Here is a 21,744-nt window from a genome sequence, read left to right on the forward strand (position 1 = left end):
AAACAAAAACAAAAAAAACATGAGTATTTGTTTTGAAACACATCACTGCAAATAAAGAATGTAAGATTCAACCATCAATGTCATACAACAGATTATAGCCATAGCCCATGGGACCATGTCATCCACTGTGCTTATAGAACCACATTGTTCTGAAATGAGTTCTTGTTTTATTGTTTAGGCTCGATTAAGAACCATGTTTCATTATGTTAATTCACTGTAATACAGTACATTATCGATGACTTACAGAGTGATAACCAAAGCTTTAAAAGAAATGTTGTCAATGTTTATTAGCATTATGATATTCTGCTTCTTCATCTGATCGAGTCAGGATAGGTATAATTATCAAATACCTAATAATTTCCTAGAACGTAGGTACGATTGTCTGATTGCAGCTAATCTGACCTGCAAAACAGGAAGTGCAGGTACCAGGAAGCAACATCAACAATTAATTTGTCTTGTGGTTTAAAAAATACACCTGCATTGAAAACAAGCATGAAAGAACCAAGGAACCCTTCTTCTAAGAATTTACATTGAATTAAAATGACAGGGTTATGGCTCCCATAACCACCACAATGACTTCTATAAACATGGATAGTTATAGGAGTTGTCCATGTTCCGAAATACAATGCTAGGGCTTAGCTGTGGATATGCTGTAGAGCTACAGTAGGGTCTGTCTTAGAGACAGTCGGAATTTCTTAATATATGATACAATTTCACCTTTGGCAATGTTTCGTTTTAGCTCAGGTAATGGAAATTATTCTGTTTTTATGCATTGTTATCCAATTCTATTACCTTGCAATTATATTTTATTCAGTTCTCTTCTCCACGAAAACCAGGCAAATGTCCAACAATAAATCCTGGGAACTCACACATTACGGATCAGCAAATGCTTTCTCTATATTCACAAGGCTGTGGCATTTCTTTGTGCTCAACGATCCATGGAGTGAAACAGCATCCATGAGATGGATTTGGTAGGTTTCAGCCGAATACCATATGTTAAGAAAGGTAACAGGTTGCAGCCAGGAACACTCAAACGATTCACTGAACAAAGATTTTGTTCTACAATTCTAAATCAATTATCCTATAACGGAACCCTGTGGGATGTTTTAAGGAATGAACATCAGTCATTTCATAAGAGGGCAAATAGTTTCAGTTGTTAGCTAGAATGTGCTGACATCAGTATAGATTAAGCACACTGATCTCATCAATTCTGAAATTCAAATGTTAGTTTTAGTTGAATACAGTTTTGAAAACAAACGGCATTTGAATTATTTGTCTTAAGCTTATATGCAACAGTGCAGCATTGGACTGGGTAATATTGTTAGTGAACTGTAATTGTAATATAATATCGTCTAATGAATAGGACCACAAATGTTCTTGCCGGCATAAGAGATATTCTGAGAAATAACTAAAATAGACAAGAACTTTACTTTATATGATAGGAATGAAGATTCCTTGCTATTTAAACGTCATATACTGGACTGATGAGAGATAGCATACATTAAAACACCCGCCAGGAATCAGTCAGCGGCCTCATTAACATCACCAGACCCTTTTCCAAGTATAAGCCTTTAATAGAAGGTTATCTGTCTGGAAGCTCTGCAGAGGTAATTAAATGCAGATTTCCTGTGCAGACTTGGATACTTCGCCACAGAGGCAATTGTCTCGTTGCAGGGTTGTATTGCTATGGCAGAATTATGAGTCATTTCAAAAGGAGTACAGATAGGCCACAAAGTAAGCTCCTCTACTGTATTACATTCTTCAACTGACCTGGTGAGCATGGATCATGTATAGTACAAAAACAACTGACAACTGGATTTCTGCTCCTTGTTTATTATTATTATTATTATTATTATTATTATTATTATTATTATTATTTTATTATTATTATTGTTATTATTATTATTATTATTATTATTATTATTATTATTAATAATACTGGACATACCATTTACTGATATTTACTACAGATGCATACATACTAGACAACAATGTGCAAGTGAGGATGGAACTCTATAAATTAAGAACATGTAGCCTACTTAACATTGCCATTGTCTCGATCATAGCATTGTCTCCATCATGTATTGTGAATAAAGTCTCTTTATCAGCTTTATTCAGTAGCCTGTAGTTTTCTCCATACACAGGCAATCACCTTGTTATTACTATCCTTTAAATATACACATACTTACATACATACACCATGGGAATTATACATAGTCCCATTGCTTCATATTTGCAATTTAGCAATTGTTTTAATTTACTGATTTCATGTTGAAAGTTTCCAGACGGAAATAGAGCAATAAAACAAAGTAAACAAAAGCAAAAAGAAGATAAATACAGATGGATGAGTAGATGACAAATGGAGCAAAATGCAGGCAAATGTAAAGGGAGCATGACATCATTGCAAATGTGCAAATGGGACAGTCATGGAACAATCTGTTTAGCAAAGGGTTGGAGGTCAAAGAAAACTGGTAAGACCAGTAGTGTGGGACAGCAGCTTAACAATATATAGCCAAATGTTTTGCATCGCCCTTTAGAGTTAACTAATTTTGCTCATAAAGTCAAATTAAACCTGCTGACAAAAAATTGAAAAATTGCACATTTCTAAATCTAACATGTAAACCTGTACTACTATCATGGCTTCCAGTAGACTTTTGTGATATCATTTTGTAGTTTATTTGATTACACGATCTTAAATAAAATATCTAAATTATGTTCATATAGGTTTTTTTTTTAATTATATCTCAATCCTAAAATTCTAGGTAATGCAAAATGTGTGGCAGTAGCTGTAAGTGACTTCAGTAGGGGATTGAAGTCTGTTTAAACAAACCTATAAGCACTGGTAGCAGGTCATGTGGAGGACCATGCTCACTACTGCTCAAAGCACTGATTTTGGTGGCTTAAGTAAATATCAATTTGAAAAATAGCTCAACACAAACATACAAACATCTAACAAACATACTTTTAAATAGATAGCATTTATAAACAGGATAAGTTTAAAATCCACACAGGAACCAACAGCTTGGATTGTCTATTTAAATAAGGTAATCCTATATTTAGAAAAGTCATTTTGGGGGTATGTATTGTTATAAAGACTTAATTAAACCTTTGAAGGGCCAGTCATTTTATAATTCCACCAGTTTTTCTCATTCTTATAATGCTTATTCAACCTTATCCACATGAGGTCCCATTAGTTTATCTGCTCTTTTTACAAATTGAACATTTAAACCAACATCACTTAAAATTCTACACATGCTTGAAGGTTGAATAGCTGCAGGCAAACCTACCCGGATTTATTCCACATCAGTGCAGCAATACAGGAGTAACCAAACCTTTTGTGTCACGAAATGTGATGGTCTGTTCAGGATCGATTTCTAATTACTTTGCAATCGTGATTTAAAGGACCAGTCTCCGCCCTTTCAAGCATCCCTCTTAAAATTATTTGTCTTAGAATTACTATTGTGCAATATCTATAAATTACGTTAGACACCATCCGTAGATTCAATTAATCAAAGGCAATGTCCAATATGTATGCTAGTTTAAATAAACTTGGATATGCAAGGCTTGAAGAAGGCTGTATCTTATTGGCTTTTGACAAATTTTGGTGAACTTTCTGTGGTTGAATGATGTGACACTTTTTTACGCGAACACTATCAACTAGCTTACTTCTCAAGCAGAGGGAACCTAGGTATGGGAAAACTGTTAATTAAGAATACGCAAAAATAAAGAGGGGCTCTTAAATCACAATGGAAGAAACTGGCTCAAGGCAGAGAATCTTTCAATCAATTACCTCCACAGAAGCGAATTATTTGACCTCACTGCCCATGACATTTTCCGAGCTTCTCTGGAATGTATTCGCTTTGTAAGGCTGCGAATAGAGGGATTAGCTCTTTTATTCACGAGTCTCAGACTACTGTTCTTCCAGACTGTTTATGCCCCTTTTAAAACCAAATCTTATCGCCCAGCAAGAACAAAGTACATTCACTTCCTTCGCGTGCCTCAGCTGCGGTTAATTTAGAGTTAGCACAAACTTGCTAAAAAGGTAACACCTAATTCCCCTATAGGGCACAGTCCAAATGTTACTGCGATCACCCACTGCTCCATGTGTTACCGTGACAGTAGAAATTACTGGAGCAGAGATTAATATCGTTGAGCCAATATCGCGCAATGTCAGAGCAACCAGAATTAAACAATATATTTGTGGAAAACACTTTTATTTTGGAAAATATAAATCAATATAAGAAAAAAAAGAGTCTGAAATAACATTTGTTTTAATACCACACTATGCATGTGTGTCTGAAGCGAAAACATTTTTTTTAAATCAAAGTTAAGCGGTCCTTAAAACAACGGTTATATAAAAGTCATTTTCTAAACGTTGGAAATTGCAGCCTCTCTGTAGTGCTGAATAATTTTGCAATCGACATATTGTGGGATTTTAGGTTTTTGGAACAAAATATTAGTTGCAGCCTAGTAATTTTACACCGTAAAACCAAACAGAAGTAAACATGGTATAGGTGGCTGTATTTACTGTCTCGAATCTCAGTGCTTGTGTCGAGTCTTGGTGAGGGTTTAAACTTAAAGAGCATTACATTATGTCACATGACGCTCTGGTTATTGTAAATGTTTCAGCCACTGCAATCACTTTCTTGCTGACTAAATATTTAATCTAAGTATTTAAGCTAATTGTTTAACACATTAAAGGCTTTTAAACCCTCGCGATTTGGTCTCACACGCTGCTCTGTGGCAGATGGTTAAATCCTCCAGCCCCCATACTTATACAGAACTCCCAGGCTCTGTAATCCATACATGCCTGCTGCTGCCATCGTGTTCATTTCAAAGAATGGTCATTCCAATTCCAAACCTGCACAGTTACAACTGCAACACAGTACTGGCGCTCTTACTCAGAAAAGTATCCTTGTTAAGAGCAGTAACATTCCCACTTGTACAACACCAGTACAGCGTTTGTCAATGTTTCTCAGCTGACTACAAACTACATACAACACAAATAATGTACATTTAGTGGATCACTTGTGTACACGTATTCTTTTTTTGAACTATTTTTAGGGAAGAAAATGGTGCTACTATGGACCAAGTTTACATCTAGCCAGTTGAGTTAATGATGCGCCTCTTTTACAAAGCAACATCCATCAAATTAGTTTATATATAAAGTTAGTTTATATATATAAACTATTTTGGATCATTAATTAAAAACCACGTTGGGAAGGAGATGCTTCATATTTTGTATTTATAATTATTTTAATGACTGTGTTAATCTACTGTGAGTCTACACGAAGCTTCAAAATCTTCCCAACAGATTTAAAATAGAGCCACAGTGGTTCTTAAACTACTAACAACTTGTGTATCTGTTAACTATTTCATAGGGTTTTAATGTATTTAGGTTGGTAATTACCGTTGTGAGCCTCTTATTGCTAATGTATATATTAAGACAGATTAACCATTTGTGTCGAACAGTTTGCTTCAAATCTGGCAAACACCATTTGTCATGAATGCAATGATCATTGGTCAGCGCGATGGATCATTTGCATAAACCAGGGCATAAAGCTAAAGGAAGCGCTAAGCACTTCACACATTGAAAAGAGACAGGCGCTGCAGGTTTAGCTGTGATGCACTGTATATAGAGACAAACAGGCTGGATTGATACCGCTTTCCTGTATTCTTTAGCTATTTAGTTATTTCTTTTTTGGACTGCTACACAAGATGACAATGATTTATAATAGAAGTAATCTCTTCTGCCTACTCACGGTATTTTTTATCCCACTAGCAGTGAATGGTAAAACAGCACAATACATTACCTACGAAGAGGATGCTGCTGGAACTGAGATCGGAAACCTAGCGCAGGATTTGAAGATCAACCCAGCGGACGACCCCCACACAAGTTTTCGCTTCATGCAACAACCCAGCTCTTCTCTAATTCGAATGAGAGAGACTGACGGACTGCTTACCATCGGGCAAAGGATCGACAGGGAGCTCCTCTGCGGACAGTCCCCTGAATGTCTGATTTCCTTCGACGTGGTCACCTTTTCCAGAGAGAAGTTTCAACTAATTCATGTAGAGGTGGAAGTCAAGGACATTAATGACAACTCTCCGCAATTCCCACACAATGAAAGCTATATTGAGATGCCTGAGAGCGCTGCGGTGGGTACTCGATTTCCATTAGACATTGCTGTTGACCGGGATGTGGGCCCCAACTACATCGACAACTACTACATTTCATTCAACAGTCACTTCGGCATTGAAGTGCGCAGCAGGGAGGATGGGGTTAAATTTGCGGAGCTTGTGCTGACTAAAGGACTGGACAGAGAAAAGGAAGATTCTTACACACTTCAGCTGTCAGCTGCAGACGGAGGTAACCCGGCAAGGTCCGGTTCTGTAACTGTGCAGATCAAAGTGCTTGACTGTAATGATAACAGCCCAGCGTTTGATCACAGTCTGCTCAAAGTGCAGGTGTATGAAGATGCTCCAGTAGGGTTTCTTCTGTGCAAGTTAAACGCTGTTGACCTTGATGAGGGTATAAATGGAGACATTGTTTATGGCTTTAATGATCAAGTGTCTGCAGAGATCCGACAAGTCTTTCAAATAGACCCCTCGTCGGGACGTTTAAGCCTAAAAGGTCTCGTGGATTACGAGACGAAGAAAAGTTACGAACTGGATATCCAGGCATACGATTTGGGGCTGAACTCTGTCCCAGCTGTGTGTAAAGTTATAGTTGACATTGTAGATGTAAATGACAACGCTCCTGAGATAAGTATTAAACCAATGACATCTATCAGCGCAGGAGTTGCCTATATAACTGAAAGTGCCGCGGAAGACAGCTTTGTCGCTCTGGTCAGCACCTCGGACAGGGATTCGGGTGCAAATGGCTATGTACAGTGCAGCCTCCAAGGACACGAACATTTCAAACTGCAGGAAGCTTACGGGGACAGCTTCATGATTGTCACCACAGCAGCCCTTGATCGAGAGAAGATTTCAGAATACAACCTCACAGTGATTGCTGAAGACCTGGGGTCTCCTCCATTTAAAACCATTAAACAGTACACCATCAGGATAAGCGACGAAAACGATAACGCGCCTTTTTTCAGCAAGTCGGTTTACGAGGTTTCGGTTCTAGAGAATAATGTTCCGGGCTCATACATTACCACCGTGGTGGCACGAGATCCGGATCTGGGTCACAATGCTAAAGTCACTTACAAACTGATCGATGCAGAAGTATATGGAGGCGCTCCTCTGTCTACCTTTGTCACAGTGGACCCAGTCTCGGGGTCGATATATTCTGTAAGATCTTTCAATTACGAATTAATTAAACACATAGAAATTACAATCCAAGCAAGTGATGAAGGATCTCCACAACTGTCAACTACTGCTCTGATCAGGGTAAAAATAGTGGATCAAAATGATAATTCTCCTTTTATTACCTATCCTATTTTACAAAATGGATCTGTTGATGTGCGCATGCCCAATAATGCGCCTGCTGGTTACCTTGCACTGCAGATCAAGGCACGGGATGCTGACGAAGGGATGAACTCTGAACTGTCCTACAGAATTTTGCAAGATCAGCAACAGTTGTTCACCGTAAACAGACAAACAGGGGAATTATCTCTGAAAATGGGACTAGCTTTTGTCTCTGGTGACACTGTAAAAGTCATTGTTGCAGTAAACGATAATGGAAGACCAGCACTCTCATCCACCGCTACTCTTAACTTCATTGTAACTGAAATGTCTCAATTTGACGAACAGATAGTGGTTGTTTTACAGTCAAGCGACGAAGAGCCCCCGCAGTGGGGTATTTCATTAATAGTGATCATTGTGCTAGGCGGGGGTTGCGCTTTGCTACTGATTACAATTGTAGCTATTGCGGTCACCTGCAAAAACAATCAATTATTACAAAACTACGACACAAAAAAAGACATGAAAAACAGGGACTTGGAAACAAATCCAACGGCATTAAGTGGTTCCCAAAACGACGCATCTGTATATTTTGGATCGATAACTATCATAAATGACCGAGTTGGAAACTCAGAAATTGGAGAAGACTCAAGATGCCTGTATGAGAAGGAGAGCAGAGATTCAGAGACGAAGGTAATATTTATATTCATTATGATGCAGTAATAACCATCTTAAAAAGTACGCATGTGTTTTTATTTCAATTCATGTTCGTGCTTAAAACACTTACTGAAGACAAATGTTGTGCAGGTAGCCAATGCGATCCTAAATCTATATGAATGTTTATTTTTTTTTGTCTTTCAGGTGTTTATACCGAGTACCTCTTTCAGTCAAAAACAGTTTAAACCAGTTTCCATATGGCGAGATGAAAAGTACAGTTTAAATCTCAGGTAAATTCTTGAATAATTTACACCTATCACATACATTCCCATCCTTATGCCCATTTCTTATAATGTTGCTACATGCAATATATCCACATACACATTTTGCCAACTTTGAAAATCTCTTCTATCTAAAATCACTTGACAAAAGGAAGTTGCATTATTCTTGTATTGATCATGCGAGTACCTTACACTTGTCTTGTTGTTTTAGTGGCATTCCAAACACTGATCAGTTGAGCACAAAGGACAGTGGCAAAGGAGACAGCGACTTCCATGACAGTGATTCTGATATCAGCGGAGACCGGTCGAGCAAAACACAGACCACTTTCAATGTAGTCCAAAATGGTAAGTTCGGTGCCACTATAATACAATGTGTCTTACTACACTATAACACAGTGTGTTTTACCTACACTATAGCACAATGTGTCTTACCTACACTATAACACAGTGTGTCTTACCTACACTATAACACAGTGTGTCTTACCTACATTCTAATTGTGTGTCTTACCTACACTATAATACAGTGTGTCTTACCTACACTATAACACAGTGTGTCTTACCTACACTATAACACAGTGTGTCTTACCTACATTCTAATTGTGTGTCTTACCTACACTATAATACAATGTGTCTTACCTACACTATAACACAGTGTGTCTTACCTACACTGTAATACAGTGTGTCTTACCTACACTATAACACAGTGTGTCTTACCTACACTATAACACAGTGTGTCTTACCTACACTATAACACAGTGTGTCTTACCTACACTGTAATACAGTGTGTCTTACCTACATTCTAATTGTGTGTCTTACCTACACTATAACACAGTGTGTCTTACCTACACTGTAATACAGTGTATCTTACCTACACTATAACACAGTGTGTCTTACCTACACTATAACACAGTGTGTCTTACCTACACTATAACACAGTGTGTCTTACCTACACTGTAATACAGTGTATCTTACCTACACTATAACACAGTGTGTCTTACCTACATTCTAATACTGTGTGTCTTACCTACACTATAACACAGTGTGTCTTACCTACGCTATAACACAGTGTGTCTTACCTACACTGTAATACAGTGTATCTTACCTACACTATAACACAGTGTGTCTTACCTACACTGTAATACAGTGTGTCTTACCTACATTCTAATTGTGTGTCTTACCTACACTATAACACAATGTGTCTTACCTACACTGTAATACAGTGTGTCTTACCTACACTATAACACAGTGTGTCTTACCTACACTATAATACAGTGTGTCTTACCTACACTATAACACAGTGTGTCTTACCTACATTCTAATTGTGTGTCTTACCTACACTATAACACAGTGTGTCTTACCTACACTGTAATACAGTGTGTCTTACCTACACTATAACACAGTGTGTCTTACCTACACTATAACACAGTGTGTCTTACCTACACTGTAATACAGTGTGTCTTACCTACACTATAACACAATGTGTCTTACCTACATTCTAAATTGTGTGTCTTACCTACACTATAATACAGTGTGTCTTACCTACACTATAACACAGTGTGTCTTACCTACACTATAACACAGTGTGTCTTACCTACATTCTAATTGTGTGTCTTTCCTACACTATAACACAGTGTGTCTTTCCTACACTATAACACAGTGTGTCTTACCTACATTCTAATTGTGTGTCTTACCTACACTATAACACAGTGTGTCTTACCTACACTATAACACAGTGTGTCTTACCTACACTGTAATACAGTGTGTCTTACCTACACTATAACACAGTGTGTCTTACCTACACTATAACACAGTGTGTCTTACCTACACTGTAATACAGTGTGTCTTATCTACACTATAACACAGTGTGTCTTACCTACACTGTAATACAGTGTGTCTTACCTACACTATAATACAGTGTGTCTTACCTACACTATAACACAGTGTGTCTTACCTACACTATAACACAGTGTGTCTTACCTACATTCTAATTGTGTGTCTTACCTACACTATAACACAGTGTGTCTTACCTACACTATAACACAGTGTGTCTTACCTACACTGTAATACAGTGTGTCTTACCTACACTATAACACAGTGTGTCTTACCTACACTATCACACAGTGTGTCTTACCTACACTGTAATACAGTGTATCTTACCTACACTATAATACAGTGTGTCTTACCTACACTGTCTACTATTTCTATGGTAAATTGACCTTAATATTGACTTCACTAAACTGTAGTTGGAAATTAATTTCCATGTTATTAAAGGTACATCATTTTTTAAACTGAAAAAAACACCACATCATATTAAGGTAAATTTACCATAAAAATACAGCAGGCCTGTTTGTTTGTTCACTTTACTTCACTAAACTTTGATTTTGATTGATTGTTTTTCATGTAGATCATATAGTTTTCATTGCCAATAGTGTACCATTTGTAATTTACAGTCAATGTTTTGTATTATTAATCATGTGAATTTATCCTATTCCCTCCAACAAATGAGCTGCTCTGATATCCATATTCTCTGATCAGATTTGTTGGTCTTGTATAAGACAGCTTAGTAAAACTCCCATAAGATAGTTTACTAATACCACCACCTCTAATCTAATAAACTGAATGAATCTGATGCTGTATGTCCAATCTTCTGTGCAAATAACCAGGTTTGTTTAAAATGCATATTTATTATTTTTTAGGTACATTTCACCCAACAGATAATAGACTTCCTGACTCTGAATCATCAAACTGCATGGTTCCAACCAATAGACCTTCAACCTATGGCAATGGTTATTCAATTCCATACTCCCATGCACCCATATATAACCAGCTGACTGCCTGGAAAGCATCATATTACCGTACAGACATTCCCAAAACCAAAGGCTTGCTACAGGCCATTCCCAGAACAGGCACATTGCCAGCCCAGTTCTATCACCATAACCGAAGAGCAACAACCCACACTGTGCCTCAACAAGACAGCCAGCAGTTTCTAGAACCCATTGCATTACCTGAGGTTGCCACTTCTTTTTAAAAAGAAATACAGAAATCCTTTACATTTCAAGATACAAAAATGTCATGCCGAAAACAAGAATGTTTCCCCTAATATTAGCATTCTGCTTGCAGGCCTGTATAAAGTGTGTTCATATTTATTTGAATAGACTGTATATCTGTAAATACTGTATTGAATTGTGTTTGTATATAAGAATCTGTAATCATGTGTTTCATATTAGAACATTTGTTGTGTTTTTTTAATTTTCTATAAAACCTCTGTTTGCTCACTGCTATTGTAAATTTTGTGAAGACAACTTAATGTTTTTTTTTTTTTTTTTTTTATAAAGATGTGTTATAAATAAATGAATGTTTTAAAAAATGTTTGTGTGTTTTTTTTTTAACAATTTAAATTGCATATGCTTTTTATTGGCCAATCTAAATGACCAAAAAGCTTGAAAGAACAAATGGGAAGCAAGCTCACTGAACAACGATCTAGATTAATATGGGATCTGGGTAAAATTGCACAAAGGGTCATCGGCTTAGTTCATACCTTCATTCACAATGCATATCACTGAACGCACAGTCGAAACGTACATGTTAACACAGTGATTCATCTGCTTTGATGAATTCAATAAAGTATCTTCATCATGAAACAGTTTCAGATGGGCTTCATTAACAAAAGCGTATTTAAATAACTCATCATGCACAATTAACCCTATGTTCATATTTGCCTCTTTTACCTTTGAAAATCTACTGTAAAATAAATAAATGCAAAAGTTAAGATACAGTTGTTAATGTCTTCTTGTATCTGCACTGTTGACATCACTCCTGTTTAAATAACAACACATATTTACAAGAAACTAAATACTAAGAAGCCCAAAACATGGGCTAACTAAAAAACTTACATTTTCCCCTATGATCAAATCCCAGGCAAATTGCTCCTCCTCTATAATGGGGCCATGGGCAAATTACCGAAACAAAAGCAGATTTACAATTGCTGTCCTAAAATGTATAAAGCTGTTTTTTGCATGTACTAATGTTATTAAGTGGGTCAGTAAATCTCCTTGACTAACAAACATAGTGCTAGTTTTTCTTTTATTTTTAAACACAATTATTACATGAAGCTTGTTCAGTCATTTAGCCTCTTTTGTCTTGAATTAAAACATAGCTTTTTTAAAACTAAAATAATCCTAGTAAAATTGCCCATGCTAGCTTTGAAATCTCTTTCACATTTGTCTGGATACATGTGTTGGTTCAGTCATTTTGCCTTCATGGCCAGCACGCCACTTGTAGGAGCGTCTATCTGATTGCATTGTACAGCATAGTTGAGTGATTGCATACTTCTGGCTGAAAGTGGGGTGTTTTGATAACCTGTCAGTTGGTAAGTTTGGTGTTCGTAACTGTTTAGAGCATAACAATAGAACAGAACCCCTGTCTGCAGAAATCAGCGTCTCTAAGGCAATTGGTTCAGGCATATTAAGAGATTTTGATTTGTAGTCAAAATGAGATGCTGAAAAACCATGACAAGGAGAAGAAAAACATAAAATAGACTTTAAATCTCACAATGTATTTAATCTCTTTCAACAACAACAAAAAAGTCTTCCATCCAAACAGTTCTGGGTGAAAGCAATTAGGCTTGATGTTTTATTCAATTTCCGCAATACTAGGTAATTTATAATAACTCAACTTGCTGTTTTACCCAAAATCATGAAAATGATCCATCCCTAAGTGAAATATCTTTAAAATATCTGATATATGAGTTTCACCCTGAGTGCTAATCTTGGATTTAGTAACATAAATAAAAAAAATAAAAAATAAATAAACACTTGCATATTTGTTAAATTTTAATTAATAACGCTGTTCTATTTTTGTACCTTTGAGGTTTGTTATTGCGCTAGAGCCCGTCGATGCGTTAATTCAAGCAGGCAGGGAGTGGATTGGCTGGTGCTGGAAGAACTGAAACTGGGCTGGCAGTTTGACTGGCTGCTTTTGAGGGAGGGTGTTGTTTGGACCCAGCCGATGACAGAATTGTGGTCAGTCGTGTCTTTCCTGTTGATTTGCTGTCCAGTAACTGCGAATTGAACCTTCATTATGGTGTTCTGTCACAAACACAATTTCCCTTGTCTCTAGACCAGAGTCAGAACGTATGTTTTAAGTAGCTTTTATGTTATCAGATTAGTAGATTAGCATGTTAAGGGAAAAGGCCGGTATTTGTGCGCGGATTGATTTTAAAATATAATTCACAGTTAAGCACTTCAACGTTCCAGTGGGCATCTAGGCGAATAGAAGCCCGCTAGATCTGGAAGCTGATTGGCTGTTTGCACTCAATCGTTTTCTAATAGAAATGAACATACTGAACTAAGTTATTGTTGCCTACTTATCAAGGGACAATGAACGTTGTGTTGTGAAGATACTGACGATATTTTAAAACTGGTCACTAATTACTTTATTTCAGATAACTTTCCAATCCATAAATACGTTCCACACACATGTGCATCTTATATTGATCTATTAAAAAAAAAAACATTTAATTATGACACAAATAATAATAATAATAATAATAATAATAATAATAATAATAATAATAATAATATTTATTTTGGACTTCACTGTACAGTGTGAAAAAAAAAAAAACAATTACAAAGAATACATTTTTTATATACAATAAATATTATTTTATGATGTGTTTCGAATAGTATATTAAACACGTACTTAATGTTGTATTGAAATATGTATAAACTTAATTTATGAGAATATTTGCATCAATATTTGCAAAAAGTTCAATATACAATGGCAAAGTTACCAACAACACAATTTCTCTGTACAGTTCCCCTTCTTTCTAAAATGTCTGCCCCTGTTAAAGCTGTTGGTTTTCAAGCATCAGTACAAGCCAGTTCTCCTCGGTTGTTGTGATAAAGCTGGGTTTGTATTGTCCCTGTTCTGGGAATGGGCTGTGTCATGCCCTTTGTTCAGTAATGTGTTTCTTTCCATGCACACAGTTGGTTATACACAGGTGTGTGTCAGTATGCGACTCTGTAACTGTTCCTGGAGCTTGAAGGTCCATGAATTGGTAGGGTGCAGTCTAGGTTGGGAACGCTGACATTTCTAGAGTGAAATGTATCTAAAACAAAGAGAGCATGGATTTAATATATCAGAAAAAACACAAATGTAGTACATACAATTTACATTTCTTTCTGCAAATAAATAAATACATAAACAAATAAAACAAGACTTATATGACAGTTCTGTACTGTAAACTGCAGCTGTTTAATTAAAATTATTTTTTATTAGTCTTAGTAGTTTAGTAATTTAGCTACAAATCTGAATTCTCGCCTGTTGGAGAAATATTGAAATTATATGACCTTTCAAATAGGGTCCATCAAATTGTAAACATTATATGAAAAGGGAACATTTATTTTTGGATTGCTAATACAATCCAGTACCTACCATTCTGTAGTGGTGTGAATGTGGTGAGGATTCTCCTCGACCCGTCTCAGCTGGTTTCAGAATCACCGTCGTGGAAGTCGCTCTCACCTTTGCCACTGTCCTTTGCGCTCATCTGATCGGTGGATGCAATGCCACTAAAACTACAAGAATATGTTTAAGGTATATGTACTAAATTGTTCTTTAAATGTAACCCTGTAATATCCATTTCGGTATCACATGATACAATGCTTAGTCACCCCTCTATATTATTATTGTAAAATCCAGCGTCACAAGCCAGAATTTTTCATATTGTTTGCTGAAGGACAGGAAAAGGGTGTTTTGTAAAATAAACTGAATCTAGTCACATAAAGTAGCTTTTCTCATTTAAAAAATGCTTGGGCATTTCTTAATATTGTCAGGTGTTGCTGGACAATTCACATATTTCTATAACGTTGCAACCAGCACATTGGAGACAAAGTGATCACATATTAGTGTTTCTGTAGTGCTAAAAGCTGCACTTTAAACACAAGAGCTTAACATTGTTTCAAGACTTACCTGAGCTTGAAACGGGTTTGTTCTTGCCACGATGAAACTGATTGGAAAGGGTTTTGATTGAGGAATGAACTTGGCATACAAATCTGAAAGGTAAAAACAGAATACTTTGTGACCGTTTTCATAAAAAACAAGTGAAGTAAAACAAAATCAGCTGAACAAAGACATCATAAAAAAGCTCATGCTTTTTTGTCGGGGAACATTTTGAACATTTACTCAAAAAATCCCATGAATAGGTGCTAAATAAAATATTACCTTGGTCTCTAAATGTCCCCTCTTCTCATTTGCAGGTAGGCACTCTAAGTTTTCTCCATCTTCAGAACGTGCAATTTGGCCATTTACCAGTGTTGATCCAAAATATACTGATGCATCTCTGTGTGAACTAAATGTTTTCAATGGATTTGCTTCAAACCCCCTGTGGTTCAAATCTTTCTTGTTGTCGTAGTTTTTTCCTGTTTTATTGTCTTTACAGGAGATTGCAACAGCAACAATTGCCATCAATAATAAAACACAGCTGCCTCCTAGTATAATGACAAATACTAGCAAAATATCCCATTGAGCACGCTCCTTGTCCCTCGATTGTAGAACGACCACTATTGGTTCATCAGAAGGCGGCGTCTCGGTTACAATGAAGTTAAGAGTAGCAGTGGATGAAAGTGTGTGCCTTCCGTTGTAGCTTACTTCAATGAGCACTTTCAAAGAATCCCCAGCAATATAGGTTAGTCCATTTTTAAGTGAAATGTCACCCATCTGTTTGTCTATTGTGAATAGCATTTGGTGATCTTGAAGAATTCTGTAGGACAGCTCAGCGTTCGTCCCTTCGTCAGCATCCCGTGCCTTGATCTGGAGAGCGAGGTAACCGGGTGGTGCGTTGTTTGGTAAGTTTACATCAGCAAAGCCATTCTGTAAAATGGGATGCATAACAACAGGCACATTGTCATTTTGATCTACTGTTTTTACCCTGATCAGAGCAGTAGTTGACAGTTGTGGAGATCCTTCATCACTTGCTTGGATTGTAATTTCTATGTGTTTAATTAATTCGTAATTGAAAGATCTTACAGAATATATCGACCCTGAGATTGGGTCCACTGTGACAAAGGTAGACAGAGGAGCACCTCCATATACTTCTGCATCGATCAGTTTGTAAATGACTTTAGCATTGTGACCCAGATCCGGATCTGGTGCCACCACGGTGGTAATGTATGAGCCCGGAACATTATTCTCTAGAACCGAAACCTCGTAAACCGACTTGCTGAAAAAAGGCGCGTTATCGTTTTCGTCGCTTATCCTGATGGTGTACTGTTTAATGGTTTTAAATGGAGGAGACCCCAGGTCTTCAGCAATCACTGTGAGGTTGTATTCTGAAATCTTCTCTCGATCAAGGGCTGCTGTGGTGACAATCATGAAGCTGTCCCCGTAAGCTTCCTGCAGTTTGAAATGTTCGTGTCCTTGGAGGCTGCACTGTACGTAGCCATTTGCACCCGAATCCCTGTCCGAGATGCTGACCAGAGCGACAAAGCTGTCTTCCGCGGCACTTTCAGTTATATAGGCAACTCCTGCGCTGATAGATGTCATTGGTTTAATAGTTATCTCAGAAGCGTTGTCATTTACATCTACAATGTCAACTATAACTTTACACACAGCTGGGACAGAGTTCAGCCCCAAATCGTATGCCTGGATATCCAGTTCGTAACTTTTCTTCGTCTCGTAATCCACGAGACCTTTTAGGCTTAAACGTCCCGACGAGGGGTCTATTTGAAAGACTTGTCGGATCTCTGCAGACACTTGATCATTAAAGCCATAAACAATGTCTCCATTTATACCCTCATCAAGGTCAACAGCGTTTAACTTGCACAGAAGAAACCCTACTGGAGCATCTTCATACACCTGCACTTTGAGCAGACTGTGATCAAACGCTGGGCTGTTATCATTACAGTCAAGCACTTTGATCTGCACAGTTACAGAACCGGACCTTGCCGGGTTACCTCCGTCTGCAGCTGACAGCTGAAGTGTGTAAGAATCTTCCTTTTCTCTGTCCAGTCCTTTAGTCAGCACAAGCTCCGCAAATTTAACCCCATCCTCCCTGCTGCGCACTTCAATGCCGAAGTGACTGTTGAATGAAATGTAGTAGTTGTCGATGTAGTTGGGGCCCACATCCCGGTCAACAGCAATGTCTAATGGAAATCGAGTACCCACCGCAGCGCTCTCAGGCATCTCAATATAGCTTTCATTGTGTGGGAATTGCGGTGAGTTGTCATTAATGTCCTTGACTTCCACCTCTACATGAATTAGTTGAAACTTCTCTCTGGAAAAGGTGACCACGTCGAAGGAAATCAGACATTCAGGGGGCTGTCCGCAGATGAGCTCCCTGTCGATCCTTTGCCCGATGGTAAGCAGTCCGTCAGTCTCTCTCATTCGAATCAGAGAAGAGCTGGGTTGTTGCATGAAGCGAAAACTTGTGTGGGTGTCGTCCGCTGAGTTGATCTTCAAATCCTGTGCTAGGTTTCCGATCTCAGTTCCCAAGTCAGCTTCTTCGTAGGTCCAATATTGTGCCGTTTTACAGTGCACTACAAATGGAGTAAACAGCACTGCAAATAGGCTACGGAGACAAATTCTTAGCATTTTGTAAATTATTTAAATTTTGTTTGGTATCGTACTACTAAGAAAAATGTTCGTGTGTTATAAACGCAATTTAAAACAAATACGATTGCTGCTTCAATGAAGCTGCCTTTACTCTCTATACAGTAGATCCCAGCTAAATGACCAGATGCCAGCTTCTTTGGTCCGAGTGTGTGAGATGCTTGTCTCTCCATGACATTTATTCCCTGCCTTATGTAAATAGACCAGCCACCTGATGCCTGGTATCACCACCCTCTTTAACCTCTCCACCCTCTTTCAAGACAAAAGGTGTGAAGATTGAAGCAAAATGCTCAGGCAAATGGTATGCTTTTGTATCTAAAAATACAGATCTGCTTAATGCAAATGGCTTCAGATATATCCACTGATAAAGTATACAAATAAACTAGTGTTCGTTAATGAAATATAAACTCAGCAAATCTGATAAATGGAGAAAACAGTTGATCAGAAGTAAGTACATTTTAAAATTCTTATTGTTTAGAAGTCAGGCTACTTCAACAACAACAACAACAACAACAACAACAACAACAATAATAATAATAATAATAATAATAATAATAATAATAATAATAATAATAATAATAATAAGGTAGGGCGGGTAGCTGGAGTCCACTGTCCTCCCAATACTGAAACAGCTGACATTGTCTTCTTCATTGGGGACATTATTTAGTCAATAAGTAGTCAATCATGAAGCCAAATGTGGATACAATTCTCCTTTTAAGTACATCATAGTTTTTAATCTCCCAAGTCATACTTTTATATAATGTACATTTCTCATAAAATATGTTTATGTATGCTGAATCAAAGCTAATCTGCTGCATTGGGCTTGTAAAGATGAAATTGTGCTACAAACATGACTGCTACAAACACATTTTAAATGAAGTCAAATGAAACACATGACAAATCATGCTTTTAAATTTGATACAAATTTATACATGTCATAGTAGTCATTATAAATCGATTTATATATATATATATATATTATATATATATATATATATATATATATATATATATATATAAATATATAAGTATACATTAATGGTTTTTGGGTTGGTATCATTTTGCTTAATTTTGTTAAGCATATCTTTAAGTAGTTTATCAGCCTTTTGCCAATCCGATATGGTTTGTTCCAACATATGGTGACATCTGGCTTGAAATGTAAGGTTTGACAAAGATAAAGGGTAATAAAGATGATATGTTTTTACAATGGGTCAAACCCCGAACTTACACTTTTGGAACAGGCACCCTTACCTATTGTCTCTTGAATGAAAGAAATCTGCTTGTTTATGCAAATGAAAAGAATGTCCCCGGTGATGTGTGTGTGGGGGATTTCATTGAAATGGAACAGCTATTGAGGTTGAATCCCCTTATCTTTTTTGTTAAATATTGTATTTTGAGTGAATGCTTCTTTTTCTTTTAGCTTTTTTAATCCAGTTAAGTTTTTCAAAACACACTTTAGTGTTTACAAGGTGATCAGTGATTTGTTTGAATTCCTGGCAATGGATACATTTTGAGTAACTAACTTTAACAAACAATTTTGAGTCTTCAGCAATTTACTCAAGTCTTTGTGGAGGAAGTGGTTTTCGGTGATAACGAATTTCCACTACTTCCAGACCTAATGCATGCAATTTACACTATAAAGTAAATCACTCCCATACTACTGTTGCATTAAAATATTTCACCATATTGAATTTTAGTTCACACTTTTAAAATAATAACAATAATAATAAAAATCTTTCATATACTTGCTTTTCAGCAGGCCTACTGTATTTCAAAGCTAACATCTGGACTCTGTATGAATGTGTCATATTGATCATAAGCAGACAAAATACATGCAGTTATTAAATATGAAAAACTTTTTTTTATTTGTCTATAATAATTACAAATTAAAAAGTGCATATGAAAATTCCTTATCTGAGTTAGCGATTTGCTGTTTTTAAAATGATCACTGACTAACTCAGACAGCTACAAAATAAATTCTCAAAATGCCCGGAGGAGCGTTCTATACAGTACTTTGTTGTGTGATCTGTATGTGCCCTCTAGTCGTAGAATGCTACATAAACATGACCAGTTATAATACTTTGTTTCACTGCTGTGTCTTAACACATATACCCATGTACACATTGTTCTGCTGGTAGAATTCCCAAGAAGAATGCTCTGTTATACGATGGCCCAGAAGTGCAGAGTCTATTCAGTCATATATTTATTCACAAGGAAACAATTTATGCAGATATTCTTTGCTGCTGTCATGCTAAACATTTTGTTCAAAAAAATGTACAGAGGTGCCCCTGCGTGACAAGGACGTTTGTGATTAGGGGGAGCATTTGCAAAGGAATTACTGAAAAAAAACGTCTTACTGTAGAAACCTGATATAACACTCGATTTATTTCTGTCGTGGTGTTAACAGTGTCTAATTAGGATGTCCGTTCTAAACCTCCACACTAAAATCTGCATGGGGTCCCCAGTCTGTTAAATTGGTAAACAGTTTGCATTGACACATCTGCCTGTGTGACTCTCTTCTTCTGTACTGGCAGGCAGATTGGATCTCTGTTCACGATCTGGAGCTTAGACCTCATTCCTGAAGGGAAGTCTGTACTGCTGTTTCCAGGAGCACTGGAGCTCAGTCCTAAATGTGATGGCAGTTGGTTTGCAGTGGTGGTCTTGTGACAAGTGTGTCAGCCATTAACAGCAGGGCAGATTATTATCCCAGTTCTTTTGGTGTTTGCGAAAAGAACAGCTGAAGCTTGCTTTGTTGGGGTAGAGCTGAGTTCTATCTGATATAGTAGACTGGACATGGTTCAGCTCTCCTTGTATTCACAATCAGGTCTACTGACTGATCACCCTGGACTAGACTGGCTGTATTTGCCAACCTGGGGGTTATGTGATGGAGGAAGAATCTACACCAGTGTATACAGTTTGGCAACATTTCATTTATATTCGAGCTATATGAGTCTGGTCCCTATGGCAACACAGACAGAAGTCAGCCTTTTTCCTTTTTTAATTAATATAATTAAAGAAGCATGTGCCTGCAATGTGAACATCAAACCCAGGCTAAATGTTCTGTGACAGGGTTCAGGTGAACTGCTTTCCCTTTATGCTTATCTCTTTCTGCAGGTAAACCAATCAAAGACCTACAGACTCAGGTGAGATTGGATAAACTAAAATAAGTCTGATCAGGTTTAGCAGGAGACTGATTGCTGGCACATTGTTATTATTATTATTATTATTATTATTATTATTATTATTATTATTATTATTATTATTATTATTTAAAAAACTAAAGTGGCTGATTCAAAATTGACATTTTGTGTAAGATTTTGAGCAGTTGTCACTGAAATGCAGAGTGCGAGGGCTTGATATTACAGGTTCTGGCACACGGAATCTTGTTAATCATACCATAAACACATTGGCCTGCGGATTCTAGCAGTGCTCATTGCATACAAGTACTTTGATAATCTTACTGCGAAAATGCATCCAAGAAATGGCGCTATACATTGTGCTTTTATAACAAAATAATGATATATTCATTGTGTTTGGATTTGTTAATTATTAAACGCAAATATATATAAACAAATCACAGTAATTCTGAAAAGGAATCTCTGATTATTAGTGCCATTGCCAGTGTTAGTCCCGTCTTCATGTGGATCAGCCTCTATACCCTTTACCCTATACCCTAAGCCCCCAAACAGATTCTGCAGACAATATTGGGACTTTCTCATTTATTTCTTCAGCATCGCCTCATTTTAAAACCTTTAAATGCTTGTGCAAATATATCAGCACTGGAGAGTCGTACATT

General features: G+C 37.0%; 1 protein-coding gene and 1 pseudogene across 1 annotated transcript; one reads left to right on the top strand and one right to left on the bottom strand.

Annotated features, from left to right (window-relative positions):
- The first annotated feature begins 5,609 nt into the window (after positions 1-5,609).
- On the top strand, positions 5,610-11,628 carry LOC121327745 (protocadherin-8-like). Its single transcript, XM_041271929.1, has 4 exons — positions 5,610-8,097; positions 8,266-8,351; positions 8,554-8,687; positions 11,039-11,628. The coding sequence occupies exons 1-4, from the start codon at positions 5,719-5,721 to the stop codon at positions 11,368-11,370; spliced, it is 2,931 nt and encodes a 976-aa protein (XP_041127863.1). The 5' UTR covers positions 5,610-5,718; the 3' UTR covers positions 11,371-11,628.
- A 2,567-nt stretch (positions 11,629-14,195) lies between these two features.
- On the bottom strand, positions 14,196-17,930 carry LOC121327483 (annotated as a pseudogene).
- Between the last annotated feature and the right edge of the window lie 3,814 nt (positions 17,931-21,744).

This window comes from Polyodon spathula, chromosome 15, assembly GCF_017654505.1.
Source record: "Polyodon spathula isolate WHYD16114869_AA chromosome 15, ASM1765450v1, whole genome shotgun sequence".
Taxonomy (NCBI): domain Eukaryota; kingdom Metazoa; phylum Chordata; class Actinopteri; order Acipenseriformes; family Polyodontidae; genus Polyodon; species Polyodon spathula.

What these genes read in the sequence shown, in the direction of transcription:
- LOC121327745 (XM_041271929.1), top strand. Translation starts at nt 5,719, where the DNA reads ATGACAATGATTTATAATAGAAGTAATCTCTTCTGCCTACTCACGGTA. An exon ending in AAGTACAGTTTAAATCTCAG is followed by an intron (nt 8,352 to 8,553) that starts GTAAATTCTTGA and finishes TTGTTGTTTTAG; the next exon opens with TGGCATTCCAAACACTGATC. An exon ending in TTTCAATGTAGTCCAAAATG is followed by an intron (nt 8,688 to 11,038) that starts GTAAGTTCGGTG and finishes ATTATTTTTTAG; the next exon opens with GTACATTTCACCCAACAGAT.